Source organism: Lolium rigidum, chromosome 5 (assembly GCF_022539505.1).
Source record: "Lolium rigidum isolate FL_2022 chromosome 5, APGP_CSIRO_Lrig_0.1, whole genome shotgun sequence".
In the NCBI taxonomy this organism is placed as follows: domain Eukaryota; kingdom Viridiplantae; phylum Streptophyta; class Magnoliopsida; order Poales; family Poaceae; genus Lolium; species Lolium rigidum.
This window is the reverse complement of record NC_061512.1, coordinates 209,954,253-209,969,010: the sequence shown is the minus strand read 5'-3', so window position 1 is coordinate 209,969,010 and position 14,758 is coordinate 209,954,253. Positions and strand designations below refer to the sequence as shown.

The 14,758-nt window shown below is 45.9% G+C and overlaps 1 protein-coding gene across 4 annotated transcripts; it reads left to right on the top strand.

Annotated features, from left to right (window-relative positions):
• The first annotated feature begins 479 nt into the window (after positions 1–479).
• LOC124658038 (gamma-tubulin complex component 3-like) lies at positions 480–10,590 on the top strand. Of its 4 annotated transcripts, none has more exons than XM_047196485.1 (4): positions 480–2,762; positions 2,854–3,260; positions 3,357–3,424; positions 10,480–10,590. In XM_047196485.1, exons 1-2 carry the CDS (start codon positions 535–537, stop codon positions 3,107–3,109), a joined length of 2,484 nt encoding a protein of 827 aa, XP_047052441.1. In that variant the 5' UTR covers positions 480–534; the 3' UTR covers positions 3,110–3,260; positions 3,357–3,424; positions 10,480–10,590. The 4 variants fall into 4 exon arrangements, with proteins under 4 accessions (XP_047052441.1, XP_047052442.1, XP_047052443.1 ...); XM_047196486.1 differs by lacking the exon at positions 10,480–10,590 and adding an exon at positions 9,391–9,498; XM_047196487.1 differs by lacking the exon at positions 10,480–10,590 and adding an exon at positions 5,190–5,434.
• Positions 10,591–14,758: the final 4,168 nt, after the last annotated feature.

Here is a 14,758-nt window from a genome sequence, read left to right as displayed (position 1 = left end):
GATTCTACTAGAAATTAAAAAACATATTCCATTTTATGATACTGCTATGCGGGGTGTGTTCGGTGCAGCGAAAAAACTCAATGCAGTTAACTGCATCCGCGTATGCGGTACACTGGTTTTGCATATCTCTCCCGCAAATTATAGGAGGACATCCAAATATACGAAAATCATGTGAAACTACATCTCTAATTTTCTAAAAATTTAAACAAATACAATATGCAACGGTTCTCTTAAACATGTTGAATTTCAAGTACTCAGATACTCATACTAGTACGTTCCTGTCGTGGACCATACTGCAACTCCATTTCCAAACTCTCAGCCCCACTTGCAGAACCTTGTACACTCTGATCTGATTTTCAAAATGATTCATCGCCGCGCCCAAAATATTGAAAATTCCCCGTAACGCATATCCAACACCCAAAAAATACAAAACAAAACAAAGCAAAGAGAGAGAAACCAGCCCCCCCAAAATTCCCAAACCCCCATCCCAACTCAGCCGCTCTCGGCTCGAACCCTAGCACCCACTTCCCCCCAATGGAGGACCACCAGACCCAGGATCTCGTCAAGGAGCTCGTCCTCCGCCTCGTCTCCGGCGAATCCGGCGCCGGGGGACGCGACGCCGGCGGCGCGCTGCGGTTCGCGCACCGGCTCCTCTCGAGCCGCCTCGCCCCGGCCGTCCTCCCCGACGAGCACGCGCTCGCCGAGTCCATCAAGCGCCGCCTCGCCGCCTCCGGCCGCCCCGACGACGCGCTCGCCTTCGCCGACCTCCACTCCAAGCTCTCTGCCCGATCCCGCCCCGCCTCGCTCTGGCCGCTCCTCTACCTGCTCGACTCGCTCTCCTCCCACCGCCGCGGGGCCGCCGCCTCCTCCTGCCTCCCCAACCTCCCCACCGCCGCGCCGCCCACCACCGCAGGCGGGAAGCCAGCCTCGCGGGTGCCCGGCACGCCGCTCGGGGGCGGCGTGCTGCTGGTCTCCAAAGATCCGGACAACATCCGCGAGATCGCGCTGCGGGAGTACACCGAGCTGGTGCTCGACGAGACGGAGGTCTCCGAGGCCGCGCTGGTGCGCGACGTGCTCTACGCCTGCCAGGGCATCGACGGCCGCTACGTTCGCTACGACAAGGCCAGCGACACCTACGACCTGCCTGACGCCGTCCGCGTGCCGCGCTCCACCCGCACCCTGGTGCGCAAGCTCTGCGAGGTCGGCTGGCTGTTCCGCAAGGTGCGAGGCTTCATTTCCGACAATGTAAGCCGCTTGCCCTCTGATTCCGCCACGGAGGTCGGCACTGTCGCTCAGGCCTTCTGCTCAGCTCTACAGGAGGAACTGTCCGATTACTACAAGCTACTTGCGGTTCTAGAGTCATACTCCTTGAACCCGATTCCAACACCTGGATCTGATTCTGGCGTCTCAGGCAACTACCTGTCACTGCGGCGTCTTGTTGTGTGGCTTGCCGAGCCTGCAGTCAGGATGCGCTTGATGGCTGTCTTGGTGGATGGATGCCGTGGTCTGAGAGGCGGCGGAATGGCTGGCGCGATCCATGGGCACGCGCAGCATGGGGATCCCATGGTTCAAGATTTTATGGGCCGCTTGCTGCGCCGAGTGTGCTCGCCACTGTTTGAGATGGTCCGGAGCTGGGTGCTTGAAGGGGAGCTGGAGGATGTATTCGGCGAGTTCTTCATCGTTGGCCAGCCGGTGAAGGCTGAGTCTCTGTGGCGGGAGGGCTACCTTATTCAGTCTGACATGCTACCGACTTTCATTTCGCCGGTGCTTGCACAAAGGATTCTCAGAACAGGGAAGTCAATTAACTTCCTTAGAGTCTGCTGTGATGATAATGGTTGGGCTGAGGCCGCCACTGAGGCTGCAGCCTATGTTGGCACCACAACCAGTCGAGGCGGGCTTGGTTATGGGCAGATTGATGCTTTGGAGGCACTGGTGGTTGAAGCAGCCAAGAGGATTGACCAGCGTTTGATGGATGTGATCCATAAGAGATATCGGTTTAAGGACCATTGTCTCGCTATCAAGAGATATTTGCTTCTTGGGCAGGGTGATTTTGTTCAGTATCTGATGGATGTTGTTGGTCCTGAGTTGTCAGAACCTGCCAATAGAATTAGCTCCTTCCACCTCGCTGGCTTGCTGGAGACTGCAATACGTGCATCTGACGCGCAATATGATGACCGTGACATCTTGGACCGGATAAAAGTGAAGATGATGGATCATGGAGATGGTGATCGCGGCTGGGATGTCTTCTCCTTGGAGTATGATGCCAGGGTCCCTCTGGATACGGTGTTCACTGCTTCAGTCATGAAGATGTACCTCAAGATATTCAACTTCCTATGGAAGCTTAAGCGCGTTGACCATTCCTTGACTGGAGTCTGGAAGACCATGAAGCCTAATTGCATCGTCTCTTCTCCATTTTACAAGGAAGGAACAAGCATCAGGGCTCAGTTTGTTTCAGTTCTTCGGAAATGCCAAGTTCTGTTTAATGAAATGAACCATTTTGTGACCAACTTCCAGTACTACATTATGTTTGAGGTCCTGGAGATTTCCTGGGCTCGTTTCTCAGAAGAAATGGATGCAGCAAAAGATTTAGATGATCTTCTCATGGGACATGACAAGTACCTCACCTCAATTGTGGAGAAGTCTCTCCTTGGTGAGCGATCCCTGGGAATTTTGAGAAATCTTTTTGCACTGTTTGATATCATATTACAGTTCCGCAGCCACGCTGATAGGTGGTTTGAGAGGATATATGAGTTGCAACTAAGGTTAGATTATTGCAGAAATAGCTAATGCATTTCCTTCAAAAATCCTATCACATCTACTGTTCAATTTACTGAGCTTTTCTTCTTAATACAGGGGAAAGGGTAAATCAAAAACGAAATCCAAGGAAACAGGTTCATGGTTGGATGGAGGCAGAAAAGCCATGATTCAACTTGCTGGGGAACTTTTTCGGAAAATGGGAGAAGACTTGGATAGCATCGCAAAAGATTATACAGCTTCTCTTGATTCATTTATCTCCCAGTTGCCCCTCCAGCAGCATGTTGATTTAAAATTCCTTCTCTTCCGTTTAGACTTCACTGAGTACTACAGCCGTGTTTCGTCCAGCAAATGAGTGTGTGTTCCTAATGTGGAAGTAGGAGTTAGATTTTCCTTTTGGTTGGGATTTGTGAGGGCATTCTTTTGTACACCTTAGCCCCAGTGTTTGATGTTTTTTTAATTGAAAGGCATTGGCTCATTCATGTTTCGTGGGTTTCCTCTTGAAGGTAATTTTAACTGGGGTTAATGTGAATATTCTGAAGTTAAGCATGATTGTCAGTATGAAAATTTTCATTTATTACCATGTCGCTGTTCTGGTGCAGATGCTTTATTCACCCATGCCATGAAGTTGAAGGCTGCATTACAAGAAATGTTAGTGTACAGAGTTGATGTAAGTTTACTTTGATTTGACATTTGTTTTGGGTGAATTGGTACACATTTCATGTATCTGCTTTTGTGTTTTTTATTTTTTTGAGTTAGATTGCACGGAGATTTATCCTTATCAGCTTGTATGCTTTAGTTAAAGGAGAATGAAAATCTAATTCTACTAGTTGCTGTTTCCTGGTTATAAAAAATCACTTGTCCTAATATTAGCTAGCTGAAATTTGATTTCACTGTCACTCTTATTTTTGAACGTTGATTCTCACGGCACCGCGTGCATCTCAGCGTCGTTTGTGGTGTGTACTGTGTGTGTAAAAGACCTTTTGCATCCGGGCTTCTGTTGGGTTTCGGGTGCCAACTTCAGATTGTGTTTTTGTGTCGGCCCTGTTTAGTTTATAGCCGCGTGTCTTATTTTCCACCAGAGTACATGGGAGAGAAACAGTTTGAACTGTTTGAGCGAGAGAGAAGGCATTTGGGCTTTGTGGTGGTGTGGAGTATGTCGATTTTGATTTTGCTTCAGCTGGCGTAGTGAGGATTTCTACTGTTGCCTGGCGTGCAGCAATGTGTTTTTTGGTTCCGGTAAGCTGTGTGATGAGTTAGGCTTGGATTCTCGTGGCCTGGCATCATGCCTGAGGAAAAATGGTGCCTCCATGCAGCCTGAGTTGGTCAGGTTAGCCTGGTACATGAGTGTTTGGTTGCTACCCTGGCCTGAGTTTTGTTTTGTTGTTCAGCACTTAAAGAATCTTTACAAAGCAGACTATACTACTATTCACTTGAGATTTGTGCCCAGGCAGCTGCAGTAGCATGTCCGGCGTAGGAAACAGGAGGCCTGAGGCCAGGCTAATCATCCTGCTTGTGCCAAGCTTTTCCTTTTCTTTTTTAACAAAGACTTGGCCAGGAATGCTCAGGCCAGACATTCATTTATTTTCCAAGGACACAAACCAAACAAGTATGAGGCAGATTCCAGGGAATGTCCAGGCCAGGCGTGAAGTGCGAAGGACACCAACCAAACACCCCTTAATCTGTGTGGTTCAGCTTCTCTGCATGTGTCCCTGTGTTCTATTTTCTTTTACAACCTTGAGATTGATCTCAAAGAGTAATCTATGTAATGTGTAGCACTACTCTTGTGACAGATCAGGTTCTGCCGCTACTATTTTTCAGGCATTTCTGTTTGTGTATATAAGCCTGCAAATGATTCCTTCAATTTTTAGTTAATTTGGTAGCCGCCATGAACATTTTTGTTTGTGTATACTGATAAGCCTGCAAAATATTTCTTCAATTTTTAGTTTATTTGGCAGCCGCCATGAAATTGAATCATGGATTTCTGAAACATTCAGAGATTCAATTGTAGATAAAGGGAACTCGGAAGAACAAAGCATTGTTAAGCCATCAGTTTGTTTTCACCATAACCATTGGCCTAAACCATCCTTTGTTTTCCGTAATCCCGGAGATTTATCGGTCTGGCCGTGTTGGACATTTTACTGGAGTACTGGACAGTTGATGATTTCAGTTCTTTTGTTCTATGTAGCAGTCCTATCAAGCTTTTACGGAAAAATAGCTTTGATTGATAATGTTTAAGAGTAGTTTTTTGTCTCCAGTAATGATTTCATACTTGTTAATGCCATGTGTTCTTAATGCGCCATGCAGTTTGTCTACTTACTACATGTTTATCCAATTTCCCCTCCTGTGGTTCATTTATATAGCGTGGGATGGATGTTTGTTAGATTAGGTCTGTTGCCGAATATCTGAAATGATATAGTGTTTCACCCATGTAGATGTGAACATCTGCATTCTGCAAATGTACAGTACCTGCTTCTTTACTTGCAGCAAGTATCGATGTGATACATATCAAATGCAGGAGACAAGCAGCCCAACATAGTGTGGCATCAATGAACCTTTATTGGTGTCTTTCTGTCGACTTCACTGCCAAAGGAGTTGTAGTTACTGTGGATTATTGAGTGTGGTACTGGCCTTTGTCGTACCTGTGTATCCACCTATTATTTTAGGATGTAGACAACTAATCTGTGATGTGTTGTATGGCGTGGAACAGCATCTCCTTTTTTTTTGGATAATTGGTGAATTCCTGCAATTTCATGGGTGTGCATTTTCAGGCACGGCGTTGGTCTTTATGAACACAGTGTATGTGCATGTGTGTCATTTTATTCATCCTGACTTGTATTTTCTTTAGTGTTATTTACGTAGGTGTATATATGCTTTTTTTTGCGTGCGAATTTTTGGTATATATAGAGGGGTGATGACATGTCCATCAAGTCATTTTTGTGAGGGACTTTTTTCACACAGAATTACATTAGTGCAGAGAGTATAGTTTACACTTGCACCAAAACTGGGTGTGATCGGTGGCTGTCCTAAACCGAAAATAACGCATGGACTTAGTTTCTTAGTTTCTCATCTTAATCTACTTAGTATCTCAGCCATTTTTCTGTTTCTTCTTTTGCTTATTTACTCTGTATTATAGAGTTTATTATATCAGTTATTCAGTAATGCATTCTCAGTTTTTCAAGATAATTTTCATTTTCTATTTCTTTCATCCCTTTATTTTCCCCAGCCATTCTTCTTTCTTCAATCTTTTATTTTCTTTCTTATTCATTTTCTCCTTTTCTATTTCTTTCATCTCCTTTATTTTCCCCAGCCATTCTTCATTTCTTCTTTCACCAATCTTTCATTTTCTTTGTTATTCATTTCTCCTTTTCTATTTCTTTCATCTCGTTTATTTTCCTCAGCCATTCTTTATTTCCTATTTTCTCATTCCTTATTTTCCCAGTCCTTATTTCTCTCTCGCTCATTTTGTTTCTTCCTTTTTCTTCATTCCTACTTCTGTTTGTCATTCTCTCTTTTTTAGCTATTTATATTTTTTCATGCTCTCATTTTTTCTTCATTCCCACTTCTCTGCCTCCTTCTCCCTCTTTCTTAGTTCATCTTATTTCAGTTTATTATTGATTTCTTCTTAGTTTTGACTTGTTCAGTCCCTCCTTTTTCAGTTTCTTCATTTATCTCTTTCTTCAGTCCTTATCATAGCTCCTTTTTTCTGCCTTTAGTGTTTCGTATTTCAGCTAATCCATATTTAGTTTGTTCAGTCCTTATCATAGCTCCTGTTTCTTCAGTATTTTTTGTATCAGTATGTCCCTCGGTTTAGTTCTCAGCCCCCCAAGGAAAACATATTCAGTAAGTCCCCACTTCACCTCATCTCATTCTCTCGGTCTATCCTCCCCGCAGTCTCTCAGTTTAATTTGCTCAGTCATCTCTACCTCAGTCTCAGTTCATATTTGCTCAATCTCATTTTTCATTTCTTCAGTTGTCTCTCAGTTCATATTTGCTCAGTCCTATTTTTTCATTTCTTCAGTTTAATTTGCTTAGTCTGTCAGTCTGTCAGTTTATATCTAGTTATTTCCTCAGTCTTAAGTTGCTCATTCTTATATTCCTCCGTGTTCACTCTTTGATTCTCTTAGTCTTCTCATAATGTTAGTTATTCTCCATGTTCTTCAGTTATATCATTTTACGAGTTAATTATTTAATCATTATGTAAGTTTTATAATTGGATTAGTGTTAATTTTAACGGCCCTAGTCCATTTAGTTCTTCAGTTTATTCAAAGAATAATCATAGTCGTTTAGCCTCCCTTCTTGAATTATAGCTTAGCCTATGTGTTAATTCTGAATAATCATTCCATTATTGCGTAGCCTCTTACAGATTTGTAGTACTGTTAATTATGTATTATCTAGTTATTTCCTTAGTCTTTCCATCAGATTGGCCTGTAGTGTTTACAACTCAATAGGATAGTTTTATAGTCGTTGGATCATATTACCTTGGATATCCACTATTCTTGTTTTCCTCTGTTTTTAGTTTTCTTTTCTCTCTTTGGTTCGGTTCTTAGATTCTCACTCCCTCTTTAATTAGTATTCCATATATCATTTCCTTAGTTTCATTTGCTCAGTCTTATCATCTTCATTTACTTAGTATCTAAGTTAGCCATGGCAGAAAACGTGTCTTAGTTATCATTATATCACCGCCTTCTTTCATATTTTGTTTGTAAGTTCCTTTTTTTGATCTTGGTTCCTATCCAGAAACCAGCGTATATAATGATATTTTGATTTTTATTCAGTAAGTACGCACCCTTGTTCAATCTTTAACCTGCTTCAAATTTTCATTTCTTCAACATGTGCATTTCAGATCTTTAGTTTTGGTGACACGTTTATGTTAAGTCTTATTTAACTGAACTTATGTAGTACTCCCTCCAATCCATAATAAGTGTCGGGGGGTTTAATTCAAAGTTGAGCTAATTTGAACTATAACCCGGACAGTTATTATGGATCGGGGGAGTTCAAGGTGAGAATGGTGCGGGTGTGATAATGGTTTTTTTGGTGCGGGTTATAATATGGGTTTGATTGGTCCGGGCTGAAATGGTTCCAACAGAAAATTGGACTGGTGCGGTTTGGGCTTAGCAGAAAAGCGGACCGGCAAGGTGCGGTTTGGGCTCGGAAAAAAACAGAAATGGGGATAGGAATTGGCTGAACCCGTGGGTTCAACCCGTGGAAGCCGTCCGGGGCCATATGACTTCACGTGACCACGCCCTCACCACCGAATTCCCATGCTACCTCTGTTTCTCCCCATGGCCACGGCAGCCGCACATCAAGCCTAGGGTCCCCAGGCCCCACTTCTACTGCCGCTGCCCTGAATAGCTACCGTCGACTGCCGTTGCCCTGAACCACCACCCAGCGACGCCCACCCTCGCCCTCTCGTTCCCCGATGCCCTAGGGTTTCTAGCACCGCTACCGCTGGCCTGCCCATACCACCACCACAGCTGCCTCCTTGCAACGCCGACGGCTTTCTTGTTCCCATGGCCGCCGTCCTGCCTGCACTGTCGATGCTGCCGCGCTGCACCACCACCGCAGGCCACCTGTGCTGCTGATCTGCTCCTCTAGGGATTGGTCATCCTCACTCGGCAACCTCACCTCCTGCGCGGCTTCTTCCTCCGGTCCACCCTGCCCTCCTCATCAAGGTGAGCAAAGCAGCAACTCCTATGTCACATGTTCTGTGGTGGGTCAGTTTGAAGTATGTAATTGAAACTTGTATGTGCATGATTGTTGCATAAGTTTAAATTTGAAAATCTGGTGTATCTTGTATGCAAGATTGGCTCACCAAAACAACCGTTGATTAGTGTCTTGTTTATTCTTTCACATGTTTGATGTCTTGCAGATTGCAGGAATTCTCACTTATCTTATAGTAGTGGTACAATTATATTGTACGGAATACAAAGAAGTAGGTTGCGTTACCTCTGTGTGATGGTAGCTAGTGCAAATTCACTTGAGTTGGCTAACCTCTGTGTCATTACTATTTGTAAAGATGCTTATACTGTTACTTCATAAAAAAGGCTTCTTCCACTTGAGCATGTTATATTTGCAGTACATGGTTACCTTCTATACATGGTTGTTTGTCATGCATCAACAATCAACAGTGCTTTATTTCACTTTCCAGAGATGGTTGTCATATGTCAATCTCATACATGGTTGTTTGCCATTTGAGTTAGCAGTTCATATTTTCATGTACTGTAGCTGCATATTTGATTTGATTGTTAGCTCTAGCTAGATTATAACCTGGTGAATTTTTTTTCCCACTCTATGTTCTGTAATTATATGATGCATGGAGATCTCTAGGACAAATTAGTATATTTTTTACTTGTTGAAAAGTTGTGCTGTATGAAGAAATGATATCTAAGTGTGGCATGGTCAAGTTAATCCTGAACTTGCGATATATTCTCAGTGATTTTTGCGGCATTGCAATTTATTCTGTATTTATGATTTTTTTAGGTTTTCTAAATGGCAAAGTAGGACTTTGTTGATAAGCCAGTGCATTTTCATTTTTTGCCCACACTAGCAGTACCAGCTAGCATACAGCAGAGTAGCATTACCATAGCCTGGCTGGTTACCTTGATGTGCTTGCTTTGCTGCTTATCTCTGCAGGCAACTCAGGACTTGACCTCTCTCAAGAGTATGGCTAGGGAGAAGAACTTGGCGTCTAAGTCATCCATTACTGTTAAGAATCTAATCGTCTATGACATCCGTGATGTGACTGCCAGATTAGCCAACTGATGTTGCCAGCACTCTTGGCTGTACGTCTGCACTGGCCTCATTAGAACTTTATTGTGGACATGCTTTTACAATTTAATGTATAGAAATGTTTTAGAAAAAATATTTTCATTTTTTCATGCCTACATAAATTGTGATGCATGAGAAAATGCTCTCCGAGAAGAGTTTATACAGTAGACAGTAGTATGGATCCATCGGCTTTGGTTGCTTATTTTCCATCCTTACACCTACAGACTTGCTTAATACAGTTTTGGTTGTCCTCATGATTTCTGGCCTAGGCTGAAAACGTTTTCAAACCGCAAAACTGAAATGGGTTGGAGCGTTTTGGGGTCTGATGTGCCGCGGGGTGGTGCAGGTTGGACTGCCAGAGATTAATTAGGGTGTGGTTTGGTGTTGGAGTGACGTCATTCTGTTTGTGGACAGGTGCGGGTGTGGTGCGGTTCCTGCCCCATTCTCACCTTGAGGGGGAGTATGTCTTTTTGCAATAACCTGCACTAGTGATGGATGAAGATGACAAGAACAAGGATGGCCGGATTTTTGATCGGCTCTGGATTGGTAGAGTTCACACTTAAAATGAACTCAAGTTAGTGCTCGATATGCTAATTCTGTTTCACGTGTATGGAGCTCTTCTGATTTTGTCATTTGATGTGCACGAGTTAACAAAATACTACAGTTGTGGGGCCTACCTGTTTACATAAGCTGGGACAGTGTCTAAGTTCAGATATGAAGCTACTGGGTTAATTCAGTACCAGCTTTGCGTCATCAACAAGTGTGGTTGTGTTTTTTTTGTGTCATTAAGATGTTAAATTGGATGTAATTGCGCTAGTATGTAGCTTTCCATCGGAGCCAAAATTTGGAACTGTTTTTGTTTGTGAATTCCTTCGGGGAAGCAGGTAAACAAACACCTTTAAGGTGTGGTGAAAGATATGGTATTCTAATATTCCTGAAGTTTTTGTCTATCAGGTTGGAGGACATGGGAAATGGCTGTGTTTGGAGGCATGTACCAGAATAAAAAAGAGCTCAATAGAGACAACCGAAGAATGAAGGTGACAAAGTGGCAGCGCCTCTGAACTGATGGACAGGGCCCAGGGGAAATTGGGCAACCAGTTTCTGGATCCGCAATGAAACCGGACAAACCTGAAACCTGGGTTAACTCGTTTTTGATGGAGATGTTACGGGACACGCAGAGAAGTGACTTAAGGCCAAATGAGAAATCAGCCAGGTGATGATTACACTGTCCCTGTCCCAACTATCTTAGGCTTTCCCTTGCTACTTTATACAAAGAGTAAGTTTTGGTTACGAATGCCAGGAGCCCAGGACATTATGTTTTCCTTCAGGTAGAGAAATCATGAGCAATGTCTTGCGCCCCTGCTTACAAACTTTGCCATACTATTGATTATGTGTGATATATCTGCAGAAGTTCAGTATGATATGTGTGCTGTGGGGATTGCACGCCCAATGCTATCTTCTGTTGGTATAGTAGATCTACATTTCTATGGGGACGTGAACTAGTTGATCTGCTCAACTATTTTTACATTTAAGATCTTCTAATAGGTACAAACTGCTAATGTGGATGCTGTGTGTTATGCCAGTGTTGCTGCCATTCAGATTCAAGGTTCCTGCATGTTTTGACAAATATTTCATGCTAGGTTGGCTGCTTTGCTTGGCTGGAGTGCAGTGACTGCGATCATGCAGATGGTTTTGCCGGACCGGCTCTGTTTCTATGCAGTGACTGCGCACGGGTCCAAACCACTCTGTCTTGGGGCGTGTCAAGGTGGCTTTGCTCTTCCTTCTGTTTTCACTTTTCCCACACCGCCGCTGTCTCACGTGCGCACCGGTGACCTCAGTTGTTGCTCCGCGGGTAGGCTAATTGCCCTAGGCGGAGACAAGGGAGGAGTCAGTGACAAGGGCGGCGACGGCGACGGCAACGTGCGCGCAGAGTTGCTAGATACACCATGAGTGAGGGGAGCAGGTTCCCGGGAACGGTGCGAATCTCCGCTCTCCATGCGTGTCCAGAACATAGCCCTCGTCCACCGCCGCAACGAGGAACCGCTCCTCGGGGAGCACCAACGTCACCGGCAACGTCCTGATGGTGATGAAAACCAGCAGCTCGCGAAGGCACCCCGTGCGCTAGCTCCAAAGAGTGGTGCACGATGGGCGGAACACCGTTCATCAGTTCCGTGAAGACGAAGCACACCCCGGCGACCTGGCCACGATCCCGGCAAGCTCGTCACTGGTGATCATGTTGCCTGCCTCGTACTCGCTCTTCTTCTTCCGGCAGTAGGTCCAGGAGAGCGTGATCACAAGGAAGAATGTGGTGATGGCGAACGGCACCCACCTGCCAACCGACATTTTGTTCATCAGAGAGCTCATGTACACGTCCTCGACGGCCGAGTAGACCGCAAAGAACGTGGCGGCGTACGTGGCCCGCACCTCCCAGATCACCACCATGTCCACTGTCATCAGCGCCGTGGTGATCAGCATCACCCATATCACGGTGACGCCAAAGGCGTGCCCGATCTCCGGCCCGCCCTGGAAGCCGACGGTGATGATGATGCAGAGGACCATGAGGAGGTAGTTCATCTTGGGGCAGTACGAGGTGTGCTGCACGTTGGCGCGGGGGGAAACAGCCGAGGTTGATGGATTGCCGGATGATGGAGAAGCTGGCGACGATGGCGGCCAGGGTGGAGACCACGAACATGGGCCGGGGACCCGGTATGCTGATGTAGAACGCTGTGCTCAGTTCGGCCGGGTTCTTGATCAGGTACATCGCTTGGCCGGAGTAGGCAAGGATCAGTGATGGGTAAACCACTGTCGAGAACGCCTCCTGCATCAGAATTTTTAATTTTTTAATTTATAATGAGCACATTTTAGGTCTAATGTTTTTTTGCTTGCTATATAGGATAGGGATTTCTATTTCTGTGCCCTCGGGTCCTTAGTTGTGCTCAGTTTTCCCCAGCTCCTTAGTTTTTTTCAGTTTTCCCCAAGTTCTTGTTTGAAACCCGCAGAAGCAGCTCAGACGGCAGGATTTCCGTTTAGTTGACCGTTCCGTGCTGACGTGTGGGGCCGCGTCGTGTGAGCCCGCGTCGCGTGGGGCTGGTAGAAAGGGACCGCGTGGGACAGGACGAGATAACATTTGGTTGCACGTGAGCAGGAGCTGGGTTTTGTCTCTCTTGGTCCAAATTGGCATTTTTCCTTTTAAGAGTACATTTTCCGCCTCCTTCTCTCTGTCTTTTTTCACCTAATTAGTATCAAATCTCGAGAAACTTGCATTTCTATCTTTCTTCAATTATTATTTGTGCCTTTTGGCCCTCGTTGTTTGGCCAATATGGCAGCAAATCTAGTAGGGAGCCCAATCTAGTACTCCATTGACTTTTAGCGATTCCATACCTATCCCGGGGGAGAAGAACTTGGTCCATGTGTATGTAGTTAAATCTAGAAGCAAATCTACAGGGAATGTACGATAAATTCACACAGTCATATAGTAGAATAGGGATAGATAATATGGATCCCTTCCTAGATAATAAGCTGCATACAACAGCCAAACATAGTAACATGTTCGAGGTTCTTCACAGCACCATCATACTAACAACATAACAACAAGGGATCCCTAGCTAACAACAAAATAGGAGGCAGCAGCAGCACACGTCCAGGACTCCGCCTACTCCATCTGCCTCTGCCTCCACTTGTTGCTCCCCTTGGGAGCCTTGGGCTTTTTTTCGATAAGGGGGATAAAACCCCAGCCTCTGCATCAATTGATGCATGCGGCCCTTGGGAGCCTTGGGCTTGAGCGGAGGCATGCGCCCGCCGGAGATCTCCACCCGCTGGAAGCTGCGGAGGTGCATGCCGAGCGCCTTGTGCTTGGCGCGGAAGGAGTGGGGGTTCACTGTCGCACCGACCTTGGGGAAGGTGTTGCCGATTTTCTCGGCATGCGTGAGGAGGCAGTTGAAGTCAGTGCCGCCGAGCCTCCTAGTGCAGAAGGGGCACCTGTAGACACCCTTGGCGAAGTAGGAGACGTACTGGCCGACCTGCAGCCTCCGCAGCACCTAGCGAGTCTTGATGTCATGGTGCTCGCCGTCGCTGCCAGACAGCTGATCCATATCAAACGAGAACTATTAGTGAATGAGTTGCAACGATGACTAACGTGCATGATAACAAAGTTAGGAAAAACAGAGGCAGCCTCAATTAGAGTGGACACGATTATATGTCTACAGGGAAGGTGTTAGCGAACCAAAGCTCATGCACAACAGATTTGTACACAGCAATGGTTCGCTGAACCCTTCCTGTACAAATTTGTGCCCACCGATTCATCATAGGCAAAGAAACAGATTCCAGATCTGAATTGGAACACATTCCAGATTATTTGCAAAATTAAACGGTTGATATCTTTTGATTCGTGCATAAAATAACTGATTGAGATCCCATGATTACTTGCATAAATTAACTGATTGAGATCCCATTATTACTTGCATAAATTAACCGAACGGCCGAACCCCAAATCTTAAACGAAATCAAGAAGGGATAAAAAAACTGGAATAAAATCGGCGCAAATATTAGCCCAATACTCATCCATCTACAGATCCATCTACAACAGCAAAAATAGGGTTCAAAAAGGAACGGGGAACAAAAAAGGAAGCAAACCGTAGTTACCTCGCTCCATGCGTCCTCCATGGAGGTGTCGTAGGGGTTCGGGGGCGGGACGTACGTCACCTCCTCGTAGGGGTCATATCCCGGCGGGATCTGACCGCGACCGGCGGAAGCAGCCTCCGATGCACCGGCGGAGGAGGCGGCGACGTCCGTTGAGGGGACGGCGGCAACGTCCGTTGAGGGGACGATGTCGAAGAGGGTGGCGTCGCGCTTGGAGCCGACGGCGTCGTGGACGTTGGGATTGGCATTCTCCTTGTCCATCTCGCCAGCAGAGGAGAGGGAGAGGGAGAGGGAGATGGTTTTTTTTGCTTTGGAGAAGATGATGGGACGTGAGAGAGGCGATGTTGCGTGGGCGAGTGAGAGTGACAGAGATAGTGGGAGGAGGCGTCTATAAAGGCGAGGGGTGGTTAATGCGACCCGCGTCCTACGCGTCCACCGTTGCACGTCTGCACGTCTTGGACTTTTGCAACACGACACACGTCCACGATTGCACGTCTTCGACTGTTCGACATCTGCACCGCGACCCGCGTCTACGCGTCAACAATTGCACGTCTTCCATTTCTGCACCGCAACACGCGTCCTCGAGTCTAACCCT